At 41.3% G+C, this 21,418-nt stretch overlaps 2 protein-coding genes across 5 annotated transcripts in view; one reads left to right on the forward strand and one right to left on the reverse strand.

The window, feature by feature from the left end:
- The first annotated feature begins 102 nt into the window (after window positions 1–102).
- Window positions 103–3,720, forward strand: LOC128259681 (uncharacterized). 4 transcript variants are annotated; one of them, XM_052992214.1, is made up of 5 exons: window positions 103–277; window positions 1,298–1,478; window positions 1,646–1,837; window positions 2,363–2,751; window positions 3,254–3,720. In XM_052992214.1, the coding sequence occupies exons 3-5, from the start codon at window positions 1,660–1,662 to the stop codon at window positions 3,581–3,583; spliced, it is 897 nt and encodes a 298-aa protein (XP_052848174.1). In that variant the 5' UTR covers window positions 103–277; window positions 1,298–1,478; window positions 1,646–1,659; the 3' UTR covers window positions 3,584–3,720. The 4 variants fall into 4 exon arrangements, with proteins under 4 accessions (XP_052848174.1, XP_052848175.1, XP_052848176.1 ...); XM_052992215.1 differs by lacking the exon at window positions 1,298–1,478 and having other exon boundaries at window positions 103–281; XM_052992216.1 differs by lacking the exon at window positions 1,298–1,478.
- A 162-nt stretch (window positions 3,721–3,882) lies between these two features.
- The window catches only part of LOC128259671 (uncharacterized), a 131,902-nt gene continuing 114,366 nt past the window's right edge, over window positions 3,883–21,418 (reverse strand). The window contains 6 exon segments of the mRNA XM_052992200.1: window positions 3,883–4,572; window positions 4,637–4,777; window positions 5,339–5,753; window positions 6,290–6,418; window positions 6,487–8,406; window positions 8,409–9,010. Of these exon segments, the coding sequence (XP_052848160.1) occupies window positions 4,424–4,572; window positions 4,637–4,777; window positions 5,339–5,753; window positions 6,290–6,418; window positions 6,487–8,406; window positions 8,409–9,010 (3,356 nt within the window). The 3' untranslated portion in view covers window positions 3,883–4,423.

Below are 21,418 nucleotides of genomic sequence, written 5' to 3' on the forward strand. Positions count from 1 at the left end.
AGCTGTTTACTCGAGAGAGCTCGGCGCAGCGAGAATTTATCGTAGCTACAAATGCAAACGCAATTCGATTCACACAACCACAACACAACACACGCGCGCAGCAGCTGAGACGAAAAACGCAGACTGACGAAAAGCAGCGAAAACTCAAGCGAGTGCACACAGGCACACAATTACGTACACCGACAAGAGAGAGCGGAGAGCATGCTCTCCTTGCAGGGAAAAGCGAATTGGCAGGCCGACGAGGGAAACGAGGGTTGACGAAGGCAGGCCAGGGGTGGTAGGTAGTAGTGTATTTGTATTGTATTATTAGGTCAGGGTTGGCTAAATTAATCGTATACTACAGCAATAAACTAATTTTTGACAAATGCGAGGAAAGTAAATTACTATTAATAAGTTCTTGTTGCCCTCGAGGTAATTATTTCTCCTTGATTTGCGTATTTTAAGTGATTTTACTTTATTGCATTTCAAAGTAAAAAATTTGTGGTGTTTGATTAATATTACATTTCAATTAAGCCGCTATAAAAATTTTTACAAGTGTAATAGACATTTTTGACAAATATTCAGATTTAATATAAACCATTAAAAGCTTAAATATTTTTAGATCAAAAAAAATTAATTAATTGTAACATATTTACCGTAAATTTAAATATTCAATTATATGTTTAAAAATATTCACATTTTTTGCTATATCGCTAATAAACGATAAAGAATATTTGCTTAGTTATGTAATTTGATGTAAGCTTATATTGTTTAACTAGGAAAACTAATATCAACCATAAGACGTCAACCATATCAAATGTGTTTACTGCAACGACTTGTATGCAAATTATAATTATTAAAGCTTTTATGTTTAATAGGGCTGGAACGGTTTTACACTCGTATTAATTGTTAAAAGCGTTGACAGCTCTGTAACCGATCGAACAGTCATGCCAACTCGAACTATATTATTTTTGTTTCTTTGCTGGCAGTGCCGTCGTTCTCTTTCGACGCAGCTGTGTCGGTTTCGCCTGTGTGTATGCGTGAGTACCAGAGGCATAGCATTAATTCTCGCTCTCTGCGAGGGTGACGCCGTGCTAAAAGTTAGGCCCCCCTCGCGTTTGTAGAGAGCGCTCGACGTCTCTGACTTTGGGTTTGTTGTGACCCTTTTATTATTTCGCCGGCAACGAGTGTTTTGTTTATATATTTGCCGCCCGTTAGAGATTCAAATGACCAGCTGACAATCGAAACAATCTAGCTATCCAGTGCCCCAGGTGTCAGAAGTAGTTGTTAATTGATAATATGAATGTTGCATTTGCAGCTCCAACACTTGTTGGCGCAACACGAATTCGCAGCGAGTTTCCAGTTGCAAAGAGCGAGCGACAGCAGCAACTTCTTCGTGCACGGCAGCAACAAGCGCCTGAAAAACCAGTTAAATAAATGAATAATTGTTATAAAAGCAGTGTCACAAATTGAATAAAGCATTTTCTAACAGAATTCAGGTAGGTTCGAGGAGATGGAGCGCCGGTGGCAGCATAAATAACTGTTGTTGCAGGCGAAACAGCAATGCAAAGACGCCAAAACAGCTGTTACACGCCCAGGCGACACGTTTTTCATTATCGATTTCCTCTCTTTTGTTTTTCTTATTTATTTTCGTTTGATTTTTTAGCTTATATCGATGAAATGAATACGCGCCGTCGACCAATTCCTCCATCACCGAATATTTACGCCACCAATGCCAAAATATGTCATTTGGTGGCCCAACATCCTTGTCTTTACGATCGATCAGATGACAACTATATGCGAAAATCGACTGTAAAAAACGCCTGGAAGGAAATATCCAAAGAAATGCGAAATTCGGGTGGGTTTATAGTCACAAATTAGATATTTTTTCTATGTCAATTCAAAATAGCACATTGTGGCTATATAATATCTTAGAGCGAAATTTGTTAGGTGTTTAAGAAATTGTATTTATTTTCCAGATTTTTATATATGCTTTAATATTTTGATCAAATATCAGGTCAACCGCTTCTCAATGATATTATTTTTAAATTTGTTTTAATTTAATTTTATAAAATATTTTAAATTACAAAAATGTACATTTTGCAGCTACGGCTAAAATTTTTAATGGTGGCCAAATAAAATTCCAATTTATAGCGTTTAATATATGTAGATGCCTTTAAGTAAAGAGTTAAAACAGCCGAAATATATCGGAAGAACAAGCACTTGACCTCGAGCAGGCAAACATTACAAATTTAGTCCCACTTTTTTCTAGAGTATAAGAACAATAAAACTTAAAAAAACAGAGAACAACCGTATTTGTCCTTTCTCGAAGATAGTGTATAAAAAAGTACAATATTACAATTAATTCTTCGATCCCTTTCAGTTAAAAGCTGCAAGGAACGCTGGCGCAACATTCGCACCAGCTACGCCCGCTCTATAAAGGTGCACCACGGTGCGAATACGTACTATCTCAAGAGCGAACTGAAGTTCCTTCAGAAACACATTACTCCCGGAGTTCCCGTTCCGCTAAGAGGTCGCCGCATAAGGGCCAGGGGTCAGGAGGAGCAGGACCAGGATGATGAGGAACACGAACCGCCTGTGGAGGCCTTCCTCGAGATGAAGCAATCGCCAAGCAGTCCGGACACGGAGCATGCGCAGAGTCGCGACAGCTTCGTCACCGAATCGGAGGAGTCCGAGGATGAGAAGGGTTCCTGGCAGGCAATGGCCAAAAAGCGTCTGTGTTTGTCCAAGGAGAGCAAAGAGGAGGCCAAGGTGGGCGCAAAAACTAACCACATTTTTGCATGAACAGAGAGTTTTAATGTTACAAAAAAATTAAATATTCTATAAAATTAAGAGAAATTAAGTGCTTTTACAATGCACCCATCTTTAGACATGAATTTCGTGGTCACCGTCCTTTTACTTTTTTATAAACACCTTTTGCTGCTTCTTTAATCTTTAGTTCAGAATTTATAGCTTTTAATTCTTGTTTAAAATAATTGGATAGTTGTGCAACTTAAAGAATTTTGTATCCAAAAGGGCTGGTTAGGGCTTTTTATGCATTAACACAAGCCTGTTAATTATGAAAAACTAGGCAAGGTAAAATTACGATATTCTTCTCACTTTGGTACTTTAAGTTTAAGTTAAATTTATGATATTCTTCTCACTTTGATACTTTAAGTTTAAGTTTCCACCCTAATATTTTGACGAATATTTAAATTTTTCAAACTTAATTTCAAACTATTATTTCAACTATGCTATTTATTTCCATATTCAGATGCCCCACAACGGTGAAGCAGCGCCAATCATTGATTTCGATGACGCATTCCTGCAGGGCCTGCGCCCCGAAATCAAGCACATGAACTTCCACCAAAAACTTTACTTCAAGCGCCGTGTTTACGAGCTTCTCGGCGAGATATTCCATTCGGAGGAGGCCGCCTCAACCAGCCAACCACCGCAGCCGCATTTTCCGGAGAAGGTCAATGGGAAGCTATCCGCAACCTCAACCTCCTCCGCACCTTCACCCTCGTCTTCGAATCCTCTGCAGCATTTGGGACTCACATTGCAACTGCCAAAGTTGATAGCCAAGTCAGCCAAAGATGTCTAACTTCCGAGGCTTAATCGACTGATTTCGAATTTATGTACAGTACATAGGACCAATAATATTTTAAATTGTGTTAAAACATGAAGCATGTATTAACTACATTAACTAGGACTCAAATATGAAGTTTATATAAACATAAATAAAACAATTTTAGAAAATAGAAATGTAGTTCCGAGAATTGGTGTGGTGGGTGGTATATCAAAAATGCATTCAAACCTTAATCCATTATTTTCTAAACTGCTATAATTTTGTTGTGAAAATTGTTTCCCTAGGAAAATAATTTGTTTGATTCTTTGATATAATTTCATATATAATGTATGTTTATTTTTAGCAAATACTTTTGTATACGTAAACATTGTTTTTGTTGTTCTTTAAATAAAATAATAATTATTAAAGTAATATACATGTATAACGTTCCCGTATAATTTATGGCATAAAATATAATTGTGTTTTTTGTTATCTTTTTTTTGTGGATTAATAAGTTGTATATAAGGAAATAGCTCTGCCCCAAAGGCTGGCTTCAATATGATTTAAGGTTTAAATACGTAAATTAGTCTCGATTAGTTATATGTACAATCATCGATCAGTTAAGGGCATGTAAAAGGGGCATCAAAACGTTGTAAGAGTTTAAACAATTGCACTTTAAATTAAATATCTATAAAATTAGGCATACAATTAAAGGTTCGTTTAAATGCAAAACAAATCGCTCGCAGCATCGATCCATCGAATTGGCAAGACCCCCAAGGTTAGACCGGTAAAGGGGTAACCAAACTAATTGGCTTAAATCTAAAAAATTGTGGCGCATTCTTCCCCTTCGTTGGCATTGTGTTTAGACCATCCTCTCTAGGCAAAGCAAATCTTAACCGGTCCCAGTGGCAGTTGCTTCATATAGTTCCAGGCATCCACTCGCGTCATGCGCGACGTGGAGGACCCATTGATACTCAGGATTTCGTCGCCATTGCGCACCTGGTTGGTCTTCTGGGCGGCACCACCTGTTCAGAGAAGGGAACCTTAATTAATAAACGCTTTTGGCGCAATAAGACAAATGACCCTTACCCATGAACACCTTTTTGACAATGAGGGGACGATTTCCCAGCGGTGAGTCAAAGCCTCCTTCAATGGAGAAGCCCAGGCCACAGCTGTCCTTGACAATCTCCACGCAACGAGCTCCTCCGCCACTGGCCGCCGCATCCTCCGCTATAATAGAAAACGAGATTAATAAGGATAACAAATGAGAAACGTGGTTGGTCTGACATAATTTAATTTCAACAGAAATGAACAAAAATAAAATGAACATGTTTTCAATTGGTTTTAGCTTTGTACAGTAGGTAGAAAAATTAAAATAATATGTTCTCCATTGGTTTTTACTAAGTACGGTCATAATAACCAATTTAATTTAATTAAATTAAAATTTAAAATTAAAAGATGACAAATTTTGCAGTGTTAACGTACTAATATAATATATATAACTTACTATATATAATAATATTGATTTTATTATCTTTAAATAAATCAAATAAGTTCAAAGGCGGCAAGTCGAGTTTATAACCATCAATTAAGGTGTTCAACATCTTAATTCTTGATCTTATTTACATATAAGGAAGTGGATATACTTCACTACACATTACATTTTTTAATGGAATTTACGGTGTGTATTAATTGATTTGAGACCGGTTTTATTCTGCGTTATTGATATTTTTTCAATAAATGTTGGGCAATAAAACTTTGAATCGCTTTAACTATAAAAAAAAAACTCACCCTGTGCCCGAATCTCCGCCGCAATGGCATTTCTCGCCTCCGCCGCCCGTTCCAGCAGCTCACTTGTGCTCAGCTTGGCGGCATCTCCGCGGGACAACTGCCTCCTGGCCCGGATTCCCGCGATGGTGGCCTCCGCATCCTCGTCGTACAGACTGGCTGGCTGCGGCGGACTGACGGAACCTGTGCTGGGAGTTGTGGCCACTGGCGATCCACCGGCCTCGTTGGACACCAGATCGAGGTCCAAGTCCAGAGATCGAGAGGCCTTGTGGTAGTTCCTCTTGCGCTCGTAGTCCAGTTCCGTGGGCTTCTCGTTGAGCGAGCTGAGCGATCCCAGGGAGGAGCGCTTCTTGGTCAGCGCCTTCACCACCAGCGACTCGGAGCGGGTCACCACTAGCACCACCTCGGGACGGGGGGTCTGTTGCAAATAAGAATTAGTTATGATTTATTGAATACTTAAAAAACCTTTTAAAGTACTTAAGAATGAAAATCGACATTAACATAACAAATTAATAATTTAAATTTAATTTTCTTGCATCGCAGACTCGATAGAATTTAATTACATTTAAATGTTTCTACTTAATCTGTAAACAGAAAAATGTATTTTTAAATATGACTATTTGGTTGCGAGAACAAGGTTCAAACATTTTAAAAATTAAACAAAAAATGATATAAAAAAGTTAAAGTATAAGCATTTTACTTTTCAAATATTTTGACACCATTTTTGTACCACAATCATTTGCGAGTTTAATTTTATAAAGATCTCTACAAATAAAAAAAAACAGCAAAAGCCACAACAAGGTAAATATTTAGTTAAGTTGATGAGCAGTAAATTTAGTCTTGTTACTTTCTCATTTACCAAGCAAAAAATATTTGCATAGATTTGTAATTAGTTAAGCATTGTCAAATTGTCAATTTTCATAAAATAAAATGACTTTTTTTGTTTAAAATTACCTTTAGCACACTGATGGACTCACGATGCGTCAAGCCGCGCATGCTCATTCCGTTGACGGCGAGGATTCGATCGCCCTTCTTCAGACGACCATCCTTGGCGGCTGGCGTGTTGCTCAGGATCTTGTGGATCTGTTGGGGCATAAAATACGAATAGGAATTAGGAATAGATTAATGGTTAAAAGACTGGAATAACCCACCGTAATCTCCTTAGCCTCGTAGTCGGATCCGCCGGCCAGGGTGATTCCGATGCTGCTCTCGGGATTATCCCGCTGCAGGACGATGATGAATGCCTCGGGGGTCTTCAGCGGCGGATCGGCCTCCTCCACGATCTGCTGGACGTCCTGGGCGGTGATCAGGCTCTGGTTGCTGCCCAGCGAGGAGAAGCTGCCGAACTCGGTGGCCGTTTCCTGGGTGGTGCTCACATTCTGCGTGGTGGAGCTGACGCCCGACGAGCTGGACGCCAGGGAGTCCAGCGAGGAGAAGCGCTCGTGGTGCGGCTTCTGGGCGATCGCCATCTTGTGGCTCACCGGCGAGTGGTTGTGCGCTTGGGTTTGGGCCTGAGCGGCAGCACTTCTTTCGAACTTCTCGCGCAGCTCGGCGGTAGTCTGCTGCTTCAGTGGTTCCCTCTTCGGCGAGGGCAGGACCATGGGCAGGGGTTTCGCCTCCGGCACCTTGAGCTTGGCCTGCTGGCCGGGATCTCCCTTGAAGCTCGCCTTGCGCTCCTCGTCGATGAACATGGCACTGATCTTGGCCGGCGTGTCCGATCGCCGGCTGCTGTCGTCCGTGTCCGAGGTCAGTTCCACGTAGGCGGCCACGTTGATCAGCTTGTCCACCACCAGCTGCTTGCCCAGCTGGATTTGCTGATGATGCTGCTGGTGCTGGTACTGCTGCTGCTGCTGCTGGAGCTTGTAGCTGGAAACGGGCTTCATTCTGCGGTTGGCCAGGGAGCAGGCCTCGCCGTCGGTGCTGTCGTTGTCGTCCTCCTGACCCCGGCTCTTGGCACTGCGGCACTTGGCCGAGGCCAGGATGCTTTTGCGAGTGGAGAGGGCCGCGGGATCGCCGCCGCTCACCTGGCTCTTCAACACCCGGCGGGTCAGGTCCAGGGCGGGCGTGCTGCCCAGCGAACTGCAGCTGGCCTGGGAGCCGGCCGAGGAGCCAGAGGTTAGGGTGGAGGTGTTGGAGCTGGCTATCGAAGTGTTGGTCTCGGAGCTCAGCGTCCTGGTCAGGGCGAACTTCTCCGGCGGAGTGGCCACGCGGGCCGTGTGCGAGAACACCGAGTCCGTGTCGCTTTCCTGGTCCAGGGGCGGCGGTGGTGGCGGCATCATCATGGTGCGCGGCTGGAGCGGTGTCAGCGACGTCCGGGGCGGCTTGGCTGGCGGCTGGGAGAGCTGCTGCTCCAGCGGTCTCCGCTGGCCGCTGGCGAAGATGCTGCGATAGTTGCTGCCCACACTGCCTGCAGCCACTTGATTGCTTCGGCTTGCCGTACTGCGGTGGCTCTCGCCCAAGCCACTGTCCGTACTGTCCTCCCCGCTGGCCGCCTTCACCTGGCTCTTGATCTCCGGCAGGTCCAGGATGGGTTCCAGCAACTGGGGTCTCTCGGGGATCACCAGGCCGCGCAGCTTCGACAGACTCCGCCTCCTTTGCTCAAGGATGTTCGTAATGGCAGCCTTTCGGTTGGCCGCCTCACCGCCTTCGCCCGAGAAACTGATCCTCCGCTCCACGCCCGCCGAGTACGATCCGCCGTGGCTCCGCCTCGGCAAGGAGGCGTAGCTCTGGGTGGGCGTGGCCGTGTTCAGGGAGTACATGGAGTCGGCCACATGCAACTGGGGCAGCTGTTTGGCCAACTGGTATTGCCGCTGGACATCGTTCAGGTTCTCCACGCTCATGGCGCGGGTTTTCAGCGCAGGAGCCGAGGACGCCGAACAGCTGTCCAGCAGATTCTCACTGCTCCTGTTCAGGGGCTTTCGGGAAAAGGAGCTGGAAATGGGCGCTGTGGCCGGAGCTGGTGGTATGGCATCCAGTTCGTTGTTGGACGAGAACATGGCAATCTTGTCGCGCACCGACTTCTCCGACTTCTCATCCTTGCGCCAATCGCTGGGCTTGCGTGGAGCAACTCCCCCTCCAACTCCTAATCCACCCCACTCAGGGACCTCTGGTAGTCCCGGCCCAAACTGGGTGCCGCTTCCACGTTAATGACCAAGTCCTGGCGGTACACTTTCCTGGGAACTGTGGCCGGCGGTCCCGTCTTGGGCAGCGGCGGGGCAGCGGAGGTCTCCTCCTTGCCACCCTGAATCTCGTAGCTCAGCTCGGTGGTGACCTTCAGTGGGTGGCCGTGCATGATCAGTGGCTCGCTGAAGTTGGGCGGAAACTCATGGCCGTCGGGCGGCAGGCGGGAGTATGTGGGTGGTGCGGCGTAGCTCAGGTAATCCTGCACCAGCAGCTGCTTTGTGGTGGTGGCCTGATGCAGGTGGTGCGTTGCTGTCGTCGTTGTCGTTGCTGTTGTTGTTGCTGTTGCTGTTGCCGTTGCTGTAGCTGTGGTGCTGCTCAGCAGCTCCATTTTGCCGGGGTTCAGTGGTGCAGCAGGTTTGCTTGTGGTTGCCGCCTCAAATGTTGTCTTCTTGCTACCGCTGCCGCTGTTGATGATCAAAGTTGCTGCCGGGATGTTGCCACTAGCGTTGATGTTGCTGATGCTGCTGTTGTGGTTGCTGAGGGTACCAAGATCTGCAAAAGGGTTGGGATAGAGAGCGGGAAAGGTTTTGGTTAGACAAACATAAAACACAAGGACCAAACATGCGGATTTGGAGTAACTCTAATTTCTGATAAAGTGTGGTGTATTATTGACTTGATTAACCCTGAACTGGTGAAATTTAATTTTAGGAAACAATAATTATTAAAACATATTGTTAGATATATCGAATCACAGGCCCAAACTTGAAAAAAAATTGCAAGCTCTAAAAACACGTGAATGAAATAGTATGTTTTAAGGGAAACATTTTTGGAATAGGATATTTGTAAGACACTTAAAGGGATTTTGGGATAACGTTTTGTAGATCGAGATCAAAAGATATTGGTTAAATTACATATACAAGGGTAAATTTAAGGTAAACACAGTTTATTTATTATGTATTATGTTCTAAAAGAGTCCAAAATTGGCAACATTTTCGCATAAATATTTTTACATATACGAAGGTCATACATCTCTTGGCTATAGGTAATAGGAATTGGAGTAGTATGCTGTTGGATAATCGAAAAAGACACAGAAAATGTATTTAATATATATTCAAAAGGCAATTTCCAGCAAACACAAAAATCATTTAAATAATGGTCAATTAGTTGTCGGGGGAGAGCTCTGTTACAAAACTTAAATAATTATCCATCCATCCATCCATCCCAGCGAGCGAAACTTTCGCTCCCAGCAAGCCCCCAAATAGTTGTCATTATGCGCTAACCGGAGACGAAAAACAAAAGCGAATCTTACGGATGCGATCCCAGCAATTAAAACCGCAACAATAACAAGAAAAATTGGTTAAACGCTGTGGTTGACAGAAGCGTTTCTAAAAATCGCACAAGCCGAAAGAGAAGGTCCAAGAGGCGGATACAAATGTTTAGGCAAACAAATGATACGCGAAGAAAACAAAACTAGAAAACGAAAACAAAAGGGTTTTCCAAAAAGCGAAAGTAGCGAGAAGAATGGACACGGACTCCCTCAAGCGAAGAGTTGACAAAAACCTTTATGCAAAAAATTAACCAAATTCTGCTGCCTCGTATTTCGCTTTTTTAGGTCACTTGGGGGAGTTTCGATGGCTAATTTCTATTTATTTAATTTACGGCTTATCTGGAAAGAGTTTCTAGTGCCAGCATTTAGTTTTGATTTGTTTGGTGGCTCTAAATCTAAATTGAATTCGTCAAAATAGGCAATACGGGCCAAGCGGAGGAATGCTTATTCGGACTTGTAACAATTTGCATAATTAATTGAACAAAAAATCTAAAAAGAAAACGAGGCTACATTTCATTAAAATGGAAAACGCTGCGTGGATTTTTTCCACTTTATCTCTCATTCTTTCTGCCTTTTGGCCACACACACAAAATGTTAATGAACTTTTGCAAATGTAAAGTTCGCAAAAAAAAGAGAGGAGTAGCGAAAAATAAAAAATACAGAAGAATTGTTTAATGAAAAGAAAGGCAACAAAAAATCATGTTTGCATGTGCCGAAAGCGAAAAAAAATGGTTATGGTTGAAAAAAACAAACCGACGAAGTGCGTACAAAATTGCAAAATGTAAAGTCAAGGGCCTAAAGAAAGAACTTTGACCTTGGACAAGAGTAGATTGTCTGCGAAGGTGGATGAATTCGTCATGATTATTTTCCACATAATAGATGAGATCGGTTTTAAAGTGGTGGAATTCCACGGGGTGGATTTTTGAGTTAGCTTTGGATTAACATACCGATTTTGGCGAACCTTTTTATACTATGCTTAGACTTAAAGGTCTTGAAAACTTGAACGGACAACCTTTTTAACTGGTGCTCAGTTTTCACACGACTGCCGGTTGCTAAAAATAAATATTAACTCATCGAACTGTTTGTCCAATGAGCCATAGCGACGCCAGATCCCGCCGACTGAGTCAGACAACTAAACTACGTCATTCGATGACGGAACTCCAACCTATCAACGCACCTGCATTATATCACCCACTTACATATATTTCCCATTGAATTCGGCTACCAACTATAAAAATGATAAGCTATTGAGGCACCCGTATAATAATTGTAATCTTTTATTGAATTAAATCTCCACAAAAAAACACCTTATTGTTTGTTCCTGAGGGGCTTAATTAATCAAATTAGGTAAGAAAATTTTCGAGTCTCGCACTTTTGTAGCGGACGCGGTGTCAAGCAATTAATCTTCACCTAGCAAGTGAAACATGAGTGGAGCGGTTGGTATTTATGAACTTTTGAACACCTAAAATCCAAAAACTTGTTGCTTATCTTCTGTGAATAGAATCAGCGTTATGGCGGGGTTAAAGTTCGTTCTTTGGCATCGTTTTGTTATTTATCGAATTTTTTCCGCAATTAGGTAAAACAATTCTAAGTAAGATTTCATAATTTACAGTTCATTATTTCGTCTCTTTCCCAGATATTTAATTTTATTTCACATTAGCACCCGCTGAGAAGTGATCTGTTCGGGTCTGGGAGTTGGATTTAATTGTAGTTTTCAGGGGGTCTCCAAAATCCATGGGGGACTGTGAGTGAGTGAGCCTGTGTGAAAGGTTGTTGATACGGTATTCGTATAATGAGTGTTGCCAATTTTAGATTGGGCTTAAAAAAGGAAAGAAGAGATTGTGTAGAAAGGTAATTTCATAACGAATTCTTTTTGGGAGTTTATTCAATTACGTGGCTGGTGGTGTCAAACTTTAATTTAATAATTAATTAAATAATTAAAAGGTTTTGCTTTGTGATCCGGTTTTTGATTGCACAATACTTCCAATAAAACTAATTAGTTAAATAATACACAACAATCACAGAACCTGTTCTAAAATTACAGTGTATTTGCCTGAATTCAATTAATGACTTCCTTTACTCGACATTTTCCTCATCTATTGATCGATTTTAGCACTTGGAAAGCAAGTGGCTTCAATCAAATTCTTTGCTATTCAGTTCTTCCATTGCATTGGCGTGCTAAAATATCGTTTAGTTCTCGGTACTTGACAATTTGAGTTCAACTTTGTCGGCTTCTTTGCTTCTTTTACCCCCTTTTAATTCACCTGGTCTTTCATCAAAGCTGTCTCAAGCATTTCCGTGCCACAAAACATGCCAAAGTGTCGTCTTTAATTAGAAGTGAAACCGAAGAAAATAGAAGACTGGAAAATGCAGAAATGGAAGACAAAGCAGCCGAAGAAGAAGAACAAGAAGCTGCCAGCCAATGTCAAGTTCTTCGGAAAAGCCCGCTCGCATAACTGCAGTTTTTCCTATAATAACTTCCGCTATGCGACGGGCTCCCAATGCGCCACCTACAGTTGATAATTATAAATTGCCTTTTTCCCGGGCTAAAGATTTTCCCACAGAACACAGAGCACAGAACCGATGAAAATCCTGTAACAAATTGCTCGCATTTAACGAACAAAGTGCTGCCTTCTTTGCGCTCCCTCTTCTTTTTTTTTTTACATTTTTCTCTGCCCTTTTGCGGTGGGAAAAATCCGAGCTTGGCGATTTGGCGGGTAGCAAAATAATTGAAATTAATATTTTCTGTTGAACTTTTATGCTTTTCAACAAATTTCTGTAAAATGAAAACAGTTTATCGCGCTTGGGTTTTTTTCGCACCGCCGTCGGTCTTCTTTTGACGTTCGAATTTGAGGGGCAAAGAGTGGTTAAAAAATGCGTAGATTGGTAGCCCGCAGAATTTTTTCCACTTGGGCAGCCCCATTCTGCGGTCGCTTCTTCTTAATTCTCTCCTTCTTTTTATCCCCATCGCAATTTTCTGAAGTGGTGAAAAAAAAGATTGTATTTCCCAACTAGCGAGCTCCGCATATTTCATTTTAATTATTTTATTAAAGTCTCTCGGGCATAATGTGCAATTATTTAAAGTGTGTTCGATGCTGAAATGACGGATTGACGGATGGCCTAAGGTGGTATTATTATCTAATGCCATTTAATGATCTCTCCACTGCAATCCGTTTGCATAATTCCCATCAGCTGATTGACGACTCTGCTCGACTTACTATATGTATGTGTGTGTGCCAAAAATAAACTTCAAGTTTGCCTTGGATTCTTATATCTTTCTCATCTTCACGTTTTTTACCTGTGCCCTCCATCTCGTCACATCTGGTTTTCAAAATTGTTTTGTCGTAAGAGCGGCACCAACGACAACAAGGGTTAAGAGGAATGCAGAGTGGCAACAGCTGCTCATGTTGTAACCAGTTAGAACAGCGGCGAGTATACGGTTTATTATGCGTAAAAGGGATAAGGGTGAGCTGGGCACGAAGGACATAGTCGTCTGCGGGCATACCTTGCCTTTGAGTCAATTTATAAGGGAAGGGCAAATCTCTTTGTATTTTTTCTATAACTAAACAAAAACAGTTTTCTTCTTTATAAATTTAAATTACTTATTTCTAAATTCCTGGTGCTAATAGAATTACTTACTGACAAAAATTAAGAAGTCCTTCAAATTTCGTTCAATCATAATTATAAACTGATCTGATTCATCTTATTTTCTATACATCTATAAATATATATTTTTACAGAGCCTTGAAGTTCGTATAGCCCACATATACCTTTATAATCTGTTTGTAGGGCAGCTTAAGAAGTGCACAAGCCATTTCTTTATTAAATAAAGACCAACAGCATGTGCAATATGGCCAAGAAGAGCCAGCAAAAGGGGCCAGCAGGCAGAAACCGCTGCTCCAGACCCGGCTCGGACCTCCTTCCTTCCCCTTAACCCCTGGTAGCCCCTCCGCCCGCCCTTTTCGCACCTTGCTGCCGTTTTGCATTTAATGTGTCATGCTACGATGCAGTTGCTGCTGCTGTTGCATATGTTGCTGTTGCTGCTGCTGCTGCCGTTGCATATGTTGCAGTTGCAACTTATGCTGCTGTTGTCGTTATGTGGCAAGCGCCAAGTGTTGCAAACAAAGCGAGAGAAAGATAGAGATGGAGAGAGAGAGAGTGGGAGAGGGCGAGCTGGAAAAACTACTCCTATGCAGAGAAGGAGGAAAATGTGTGTTGCCAAGAAAAATGTGCGCTTAAATTGCAGCTGGAAAGGTTGGGAGGAGGGGGGACAGGTGGCTGAGGGAGATGAAGTGTGTGCCGTTGCATAAATATCGAGCTAAAGTGCCACACCGGAGGGGCGGGGGCAAAGGCAGTCACCGGCTGAGGTCGGATCGCGGCTGCCACACACGATGCACTCGCATACGAAGACACCTAAAGCAAAACTTCACTATGTTGAATTTTTTCATAGCTTAAACACTAGGCATTCACCATTCATAAACTGATTTCTAAAAATATTCCCAAGACCTATTGCAAGTATCCAAAATCTGTTGGTTTAAAAAGGTTTTAAATCAAAATTTAAGTACTGCTTTAAAAATCGATTTGATGGTAATAACTTTTAAATCATGATTTGTTTGCCAAACAAAGATGAAAAGAAAATATTTATAAATTATTTGTATTGCTTGAAGCACAAAATCAATTTTCCATAGTTCGCGTTAGGGAAGCTCCGCTGTGGATCACACACATAGCACACATTAAAAACAGGCGGCGACTCTTTTCGAGAAGCTCGCGGCAAACTTGACTTAAACGCATTTTTTGTTGTTGCTATTGCTGTTGTCTGTGTAGTTTTTGTTCCCTCATTTCGCAGCGAAGGTGCCTCCAGGTGCGTAAAAGGGGGTGGGGTGGTGAAAGGGGGCAGGAATGTGTGGCAAGAACGTTATGAATTATTTGATAGTTGGGTTTATCTCAGATTTCTACACGGAATATATGCCTGCACACGAGCACATGGGGAAAACAATTTATGCACGACAAGCTTAGTGAAAATAATGAAAAGAGGTAATGTTGCGGAAAGCTCTATTTACGATCAGGTTGGAAACAACAAGAACATCGTAGAACTTACACTTCTTGCATTAGGTAAATAACAATCACAGACTTTAAAATTGGAAGTGCTTATTTGCTTAGTAACACATTTATAAATAGTTTGGCTTCCCAATCCAATAATTTCTCACAGCCATAAAAACTGCAATTAAACAAAAAATAAACAAAAAACCATCTGCGCCTATAAAATTCCTGGAAACTAACTTTGCTTTTTCACAAAGCTCCTCTACATTCAAAAAGTTAACTTCCCAGGAATTATGCGATCAGCAGTAACGAAAAAATGCATTCGCCCATAAATTATACCCACTTCAAGCTTCGGTTTTTTTTGTTTTGAAAATCTCAATGCGTAAGCAAATAAATCTTTGTGCAGTTAAAAAGTCATTTAAATAAGACCAAGAGCCAAAAACAAAAGTAAACCCGAAAAAGCTAATTAAAATAATACCAAGAAATTACGGAAGCAACTAATTGGCTTCTGCGCGGATTAACTGGGCTTCTTTTTTATATTTTCAGCTTTAATTTTTCGAGTGTGACATTTGTGAAGCTGTGTGGTGCTTATATAACCCGGATAGTCCGTAGGTTTTTTTTGCGATAGCCGGCTTAGATGATGTTGATGAGTTGGTACTTTTAATAACCCCGACTTGGAAATGCTTTGAATATGTCAAGAACCGTAGCGGCGGCCAGAACTTTGATCTCCGCGAGTGGAGTGAAGTGGAGTGGAGTTAATTTGTGTGTTTTGGCATTTCAGATATGGTGGAAATGCAATCGGCACAATTAAATGTTTTGCACAGCCCAGAAGAAGAATGGCAACATGGGTTAATTACTTGTACCCCAGAGAAAGGCACGCTCCGCTGCACATTTTAAGTGGAAGAAGCCCAGGCCCAGGCACAAAAGGTTCAAAACTATTAAAAGTGTTTCTGTTTTCAGGTTCTGTTTCTGTGGCTGTTTCTGTTTCTGTATGGGTTTCTGTCCCTGTTCAAGTTTCTTTATCTGTATCTTTTTCTGCGAGGAGTGCACTCGATTGTGGCATGAACTGAACCTGCCACCTGTCGGAGTTCTGGCCCCCGACTTTTTGTCTGGGGTGCGATCTTTATCGGGGCAGGGCCCGTCACCTGAAGCTCGACTCTGAGGATTTCCAAGCGAGTGAACCGAAAACTCAAAAAGTAACGAACTAGAAGTGGAGAGTCATGCATTGTTTTCTTATCAATTAAAGCGTGACCTTTGTTGTGGTTTTATCTGAATCGCTCGGGGAATTAGTTCGGCCAGAGAGTCGGGCTCCTTTATGGTCTAATTAGTTGGAGAAATCTTCAGGGCTTCGCATAGGCGATGACGGCGATGACGGCCCATTTCGGTTGCTCAGTGATCACCGCCAATAAATTGTGGCTTATCGCTCGAAGGTTTGATAATGATTATGACACCATAACAATATCAATTAGGTAATCAAGCGGGAAATATCTATGAGCTCCGACGCGGGATCGTAGAAGCAACAACCTCTAATTGAGTCAGAAATCATTTTTAGCTCCCCCGTAAATATTGTGAACAACAATTGAATTTACAACAGTTGGATTCCTCTTTTATTGGCATCCCGCACAAAGATACTGTGTCGACAGGTGTCCGAAATATTTGTATACCTTTCGATTTATTCAAGTGTCTTTGAATTCGTCTCTTGTCTGGCAATAAAGCAAAGTTGTCATTTACGAGAGGGGGAAGTAGTGAGCAGCGCGATCGTAATGGAAATACCGAGCTTGTAAAAGTATCTGACGGATACCAAAAGTGTCAGTCAGACCAGACAAGTGTTACATGCGAAGGCGAAACGTCCACGAAAAGAATGATAGCAAGTGGAAATACAATATGGCTAAAGGGAAATCAAGCCAAAAATTCAAGAGCTTCAGTTCAAGTGAAAACGGAAGAATGGAAGGTAAAATCGAATTTGATTCTTAACAAATGAATAAACTCGATGGTTTTATCAAAGCCATACCAAAACAAATAAATTTCATATTTTAAAATTTTGTTTATTTCTTCAATTAAGAGTTCAACTAAGAGTTTTTAATCTTATTTTATATACAGGTTATTTAGTTTCTTATATACTTTTCATTCCCACAAAATGACCATTTAAAGTCATATACTCCCATTCCACATTTCTTCACATCGAAATATTCATCTGGGGGCATATCTCATGTCCACCTTTGATGTGATACCGATTCCGTTACGGATCCGTTTTCTTGACTCTTTAAAAATGCCAGACACAAAATGCCCAAGAAAAGAAATGCAAAAGTTGTATAAGAAACGGCGAAAAACAAAAAAAATCGAGTAGACCTTATAAAACGATCCCAATTGGTTCGCTTTTTGGGGCCTTGGTATTCCCCTTTTCGTCCGCCCCTTTTGCGAAATTCGCAGTTTTCGTTGACATTTGCAAATTCTTGTCACAAAAAGCGAAAAATTTGTTTCAAGCGAATTTCAACTATTCAGTTGCGGCCTCTTTTTCGCCTTAAATTTTGTATTTTATTGCCGGACTGCTGGAGTTGCATTTAAAAGGAGGCGAGCCCCCTGTCCCCACTCTCGGTTTTTAATGTACAATATTGAATGAAAGCTGGCCACCGATGACAGACAGCCAAGTAGGTGAATTTGAGTTGAGTGTTTATGGTGCATTTGACACAGCAAATTCGCTGGCTATTTGCATCAAATATTTATGTTAATTCCCCCTCATAAGCCCCATCCCCATCCCTCGATTTAAATGAAAGTAGTTCAATTCGCTGGCAAAAATGTTTGTCCGTGGCATACAAATTGTCTCTGAGCTCTTTGTTGAAGAACTTTTACTGGCCGGTGAAGGAAATGTGTCACAAATGGGCAGCAAAAGAGAAGGTGAGTTGGGTGAGAAATGGGGGACGAGGAAGGCCAAGAGATCACTGGAGAATGACAGGGCGATTTTCGAGCCTCACTCAAAGGGACACAGAAAAAAAGAGTGTAACCCTAACATTTTCACATTTTTCAAAATATTTACTATTTAAAAAATTCCTTATAAAAAAACAGCCCTATTGAACATACGTTTATTTTGTGTGTATTAAATAGAGTAAGGTACATAACATATAAATAAAGGTGAAGTATCTATATAAATTTTGATTAATCATAAAAGGGATATGTTTTGCTTAAACATGTTGACTGATTACATTAGAACACAAATGTTTTTTAAAAGGTTTTGCCTAGCTTTTGAACGGGGAAATTCTGTTGACATATTTAGTTGATTTTTTCACCGTGTGCTTTTGCCTTGGCTGGCTAAGTGTGAAAGGTTGTGTTTGTCATCATCACGCTCGCTAACAAAGTAAATTGGAGTAGAAACCAAGTTAGTGGGTTGCCACTGATGAGGAAAAGGGGGAAGTGTATTTTCGCATAAAAGGAAATCGTTTTTGCCAACAATGGAACGGGGGAATAGACCCAGTGAACCAAGGAAGAGTTCAATTGCTGGGAAATTAGCGAGAGAAAATGCAATTTGGACTAAGTCATCGATAATCTAAGATATATGTAGAGTGTTAAAAAAAGAGTGTTAAACTAATTAAGCAGTCAGTCCTACGCACAAGAGTAAAAGCGAGAGCACTTGATAAAACATTGTTTCAATATGCTTTGAACTGAATAAATTGAAGATATTGTATATAATATTTTTCTTGTCACAAGTAACCAGGAAAAGATCTGAACTCTTGGAGTATAAATATTAAATTCAAAATGCATTGGGGCTTAAAAAACTGTTCATGTTTTATTTATGTTACAAATTCTTTTCCGGTTTCTTTTTTTTTCAAGCTCATTTCACTTCGAATATTTTCATGAAAAAACGTTCATTCACCAAAGATCGGATGATAAAGAACTTCCTGAATTATTTCCACTTGAACATCGATCTTTCACTGACGGAATTCCCCAGTAAGATTCCAACTCTCTTTTCTTCACTCCCCATAACTTACCTGCCTTTCTCTCTAACCACTGATCCGCTTTGAGCACTTTCGTTTTTGCATCGATTCCACAGACATATTTAAGAATTTTTGTTAAAATATTTAAACAGTTTGCTTTCTGTTTACACTCGAGGGGTACTTATTTTTATCTGTATTTATGGGCCGTATTTTAGCTGAATATTGGCTTACGTCTCGTTTGTTTTTTGTCTTGGCATTTAACAGTTATCAGTTTCAAGTCGAACTGAAAAATTTGTTATGTTAATTTTTTGTTTATTATGTGCGTTTGAGGGAAATTTCACTTTTGCGGCGCTTGTGGCCAAACTGGCAATCATAAACAATCACGGACAATTTGCATTGCCTGCAATTAATTGTTGCGCTCGAATGCGCGCTTAAAAGTGAAACGGAAATGCCCGAAAATGGAAATCAGAAATCAAAAATACGAAATGTAAACAGTTTGCGAATCGCAATTAATTTAACGTTCGATTTCGACTCGACTCGACCGTTGCGTTGCGTTGCGTTACACTAATGATGGCGCAACGTGAATGAACTTGGCCAAAATGCAGTTGTATTTTGCGCGAAAAGAACGAAACTCACTTCACGGTCATCTAACGAAACTCGAGGAAGGCGTGGGAGCAGCTGAGAGACCGGGATTGTTGTAACTAATAGATCTTTAGGCACCCCTATAAAAACGTAGTGATCGCGACGCTCGCCGAAAGCGAACTGATCGCGCACTCGAGTCTCGAGCTTGAAACGACTGCGCAGCTACAGCGCTCCGCTTCGGCCCGAGTTCGATTCTCCGGTTGCCGAAGAAAGCCGAAGAGAGCTGCCGAGCGACCAGCTGATCAGACAACTGCAGCTCAGTCTTCGCCGCTCTCTTCCTGCAATTCTTCTGGCTGGCTTGTTCGAGGGGGCTTTTAATTGTCTGGCCGTCGAGCGATCGTATCAGGGGCTTAACTTCATTATGATCAGCATGGGGCTGAGTTTTCTTCTTCTGTTTACACGCCGATGACAAATTTGTGATAAGAAATTTTTGGAAAGAATCTGATTTAATTAATTTGAATGAGAAAACGCCAAGTGTAAGTTGATACACAGGAAAACAGAACGATATGCATAAATGCTTGTCTCATGAAATTTGTTTGCCACATTAACCATAATGCGCAAAGTTATTAGTTTTCCAAAGTATTTACTGATGTGAAATAAATATTGAACAAATTGGAATACATTAATGCATATTTTTGTTCCGTGCATGGTACTTTTTAAATTGTTAGCAGACAGTCGGCGCTTCAAAGCGTTATTTATGGGTGGAACAATTGCTGAACGAATCAGAGAAAAATATTCACATATTTGCGTTTCTATGCAATATTAAATTAATTTACGACTTGAATATATTGGCGAATATTTTTATGTTTAGTTACGACTGAGTCAATTGGTTTGTTTTCTGCCTTAACATTTCCCTGGAAATGGGTGGATCGGAAAAAGGGAGAGTTACCTTGAAAGAATGGGAGATACAGTTGCAACTTGTATCATCAAGCAGTAATACCGAGGAACTCGATTTAAAACAGTCCGATAAGCCAGCAAAAAGATTTGCGTTCTTTTCTCATAGAAAACCGTGGGAATTATCTCCAACTATATCATTTTATTGACCTTGAGAGGAGTAAGAATGCCGAAATCATTTGCTTATAATTTTGAACTCTACAAAGCTCACGTAACTCGGTCGAAATTGAATCGATTAGCCAGCGAAAACTTTTCCACGCCTTTTGGAGCCAGTTCCATCGTATTTTTTCGCTTTCAGTTGGCTAATCCCACAAATTCTGCCAATTATCAATCCTTATAACCAGCTCTAGCACACGTTTCTTTTCCCACTCTATGCTCCCCACATTTTATTGCCCAAATCGAGATAGACAATTGCCGAAAACTTTTAATTCCAATCGAAGTTCGTGTGGTTTTTATTTTTTTTTCGCGCCACTCCGACCACGAAATTCTAGATATTGTTTAAATTGGCTGACCCGACGTACTTTAAGTGCCAAAAAGAACAGCCAAATGGAAATAAAAAACAGATCCAATTGCCTTTCCGAGGTGTTTCATGTTGTTTTGGACACGCTCCACGCTCTCTTTGGCAGTGGTAATTTTTAATTTGATGATTAATCGATAACCGTCGGCGACTGCGGGCCATTGTACTGGTCCGAAGAAACTGGGGAACAGCAATCAAAAAGATCCAGCCAAACTCAACCTCAAACTCGTGGTGATTGCATGTGATTAGAATTTTTAATAAGCCATCTCCAAAGTCTTGAGCTGGGGCTCAACATTTTTGGAGAGTGCCGCTGCCCACACAACATTCTCGGATAAAGATCTCTTTGAGCATTTGGGATCACTCAATGGATCATGAAGATGATCATGAAGATGATCATGAAGATGACGCCCGGTTGGGGGGCACAAATTTTCACCCGCTATAGGAAACGTGAAAAACTGAAAGTGCGTTGGAAACTTTCACTTGGGTTCGTACAGAATATTGCATAATAGCCCCACGACCTTTGGCTAATCATCGAAGGCACTAAAACTTTCTTTCCCACCATGAGAAAAAATAAAGAGTTTCTCGCCTAGAGAATTCTAGCATTCCCAATT

The sequence above is a fragment of the Drosophila gunungcola genome, assembly GCF_025200985.1.
Source record: "Drosophila gunungcola strain Sukarami chromosome 3L unlocalized genomic scaffold, Dgunungcola_SK_2 000009F, whole genome shotgun sequence".
NCBI classification, from domain to species: Eukaryota; Metazoa; Arthropoda; class Insecta; order Diptera; family Drosophilidae; genus Drosophila; species Drosophila gunungcola.

Excerpts from the sequence above, each read along its gene's own strand:
- LOC128259681 (XM_052992215.1), top strand. The coding sequence starts at position 1,660 with ATGAATACGCGCCGTCGACCAATTCCTCCATCACCGAATATTTACGCC. Across the intron at positions 1,838-2,362 it reads CAAAGAAATGCGAAATTCGG|TTAAAAGCTGCAAGGAACGC; the intron begins GTGGGTTTATAG and ends GATCCCTTTCAG. Across the intron at positions 2,752-3,253 it reads AGAGCAAAGAGGAGGCCAAG|ATGCCCCACAACGGTGAAGC; the intron begins GTGGGCGCAAAA and ends TTCCATATTCAG.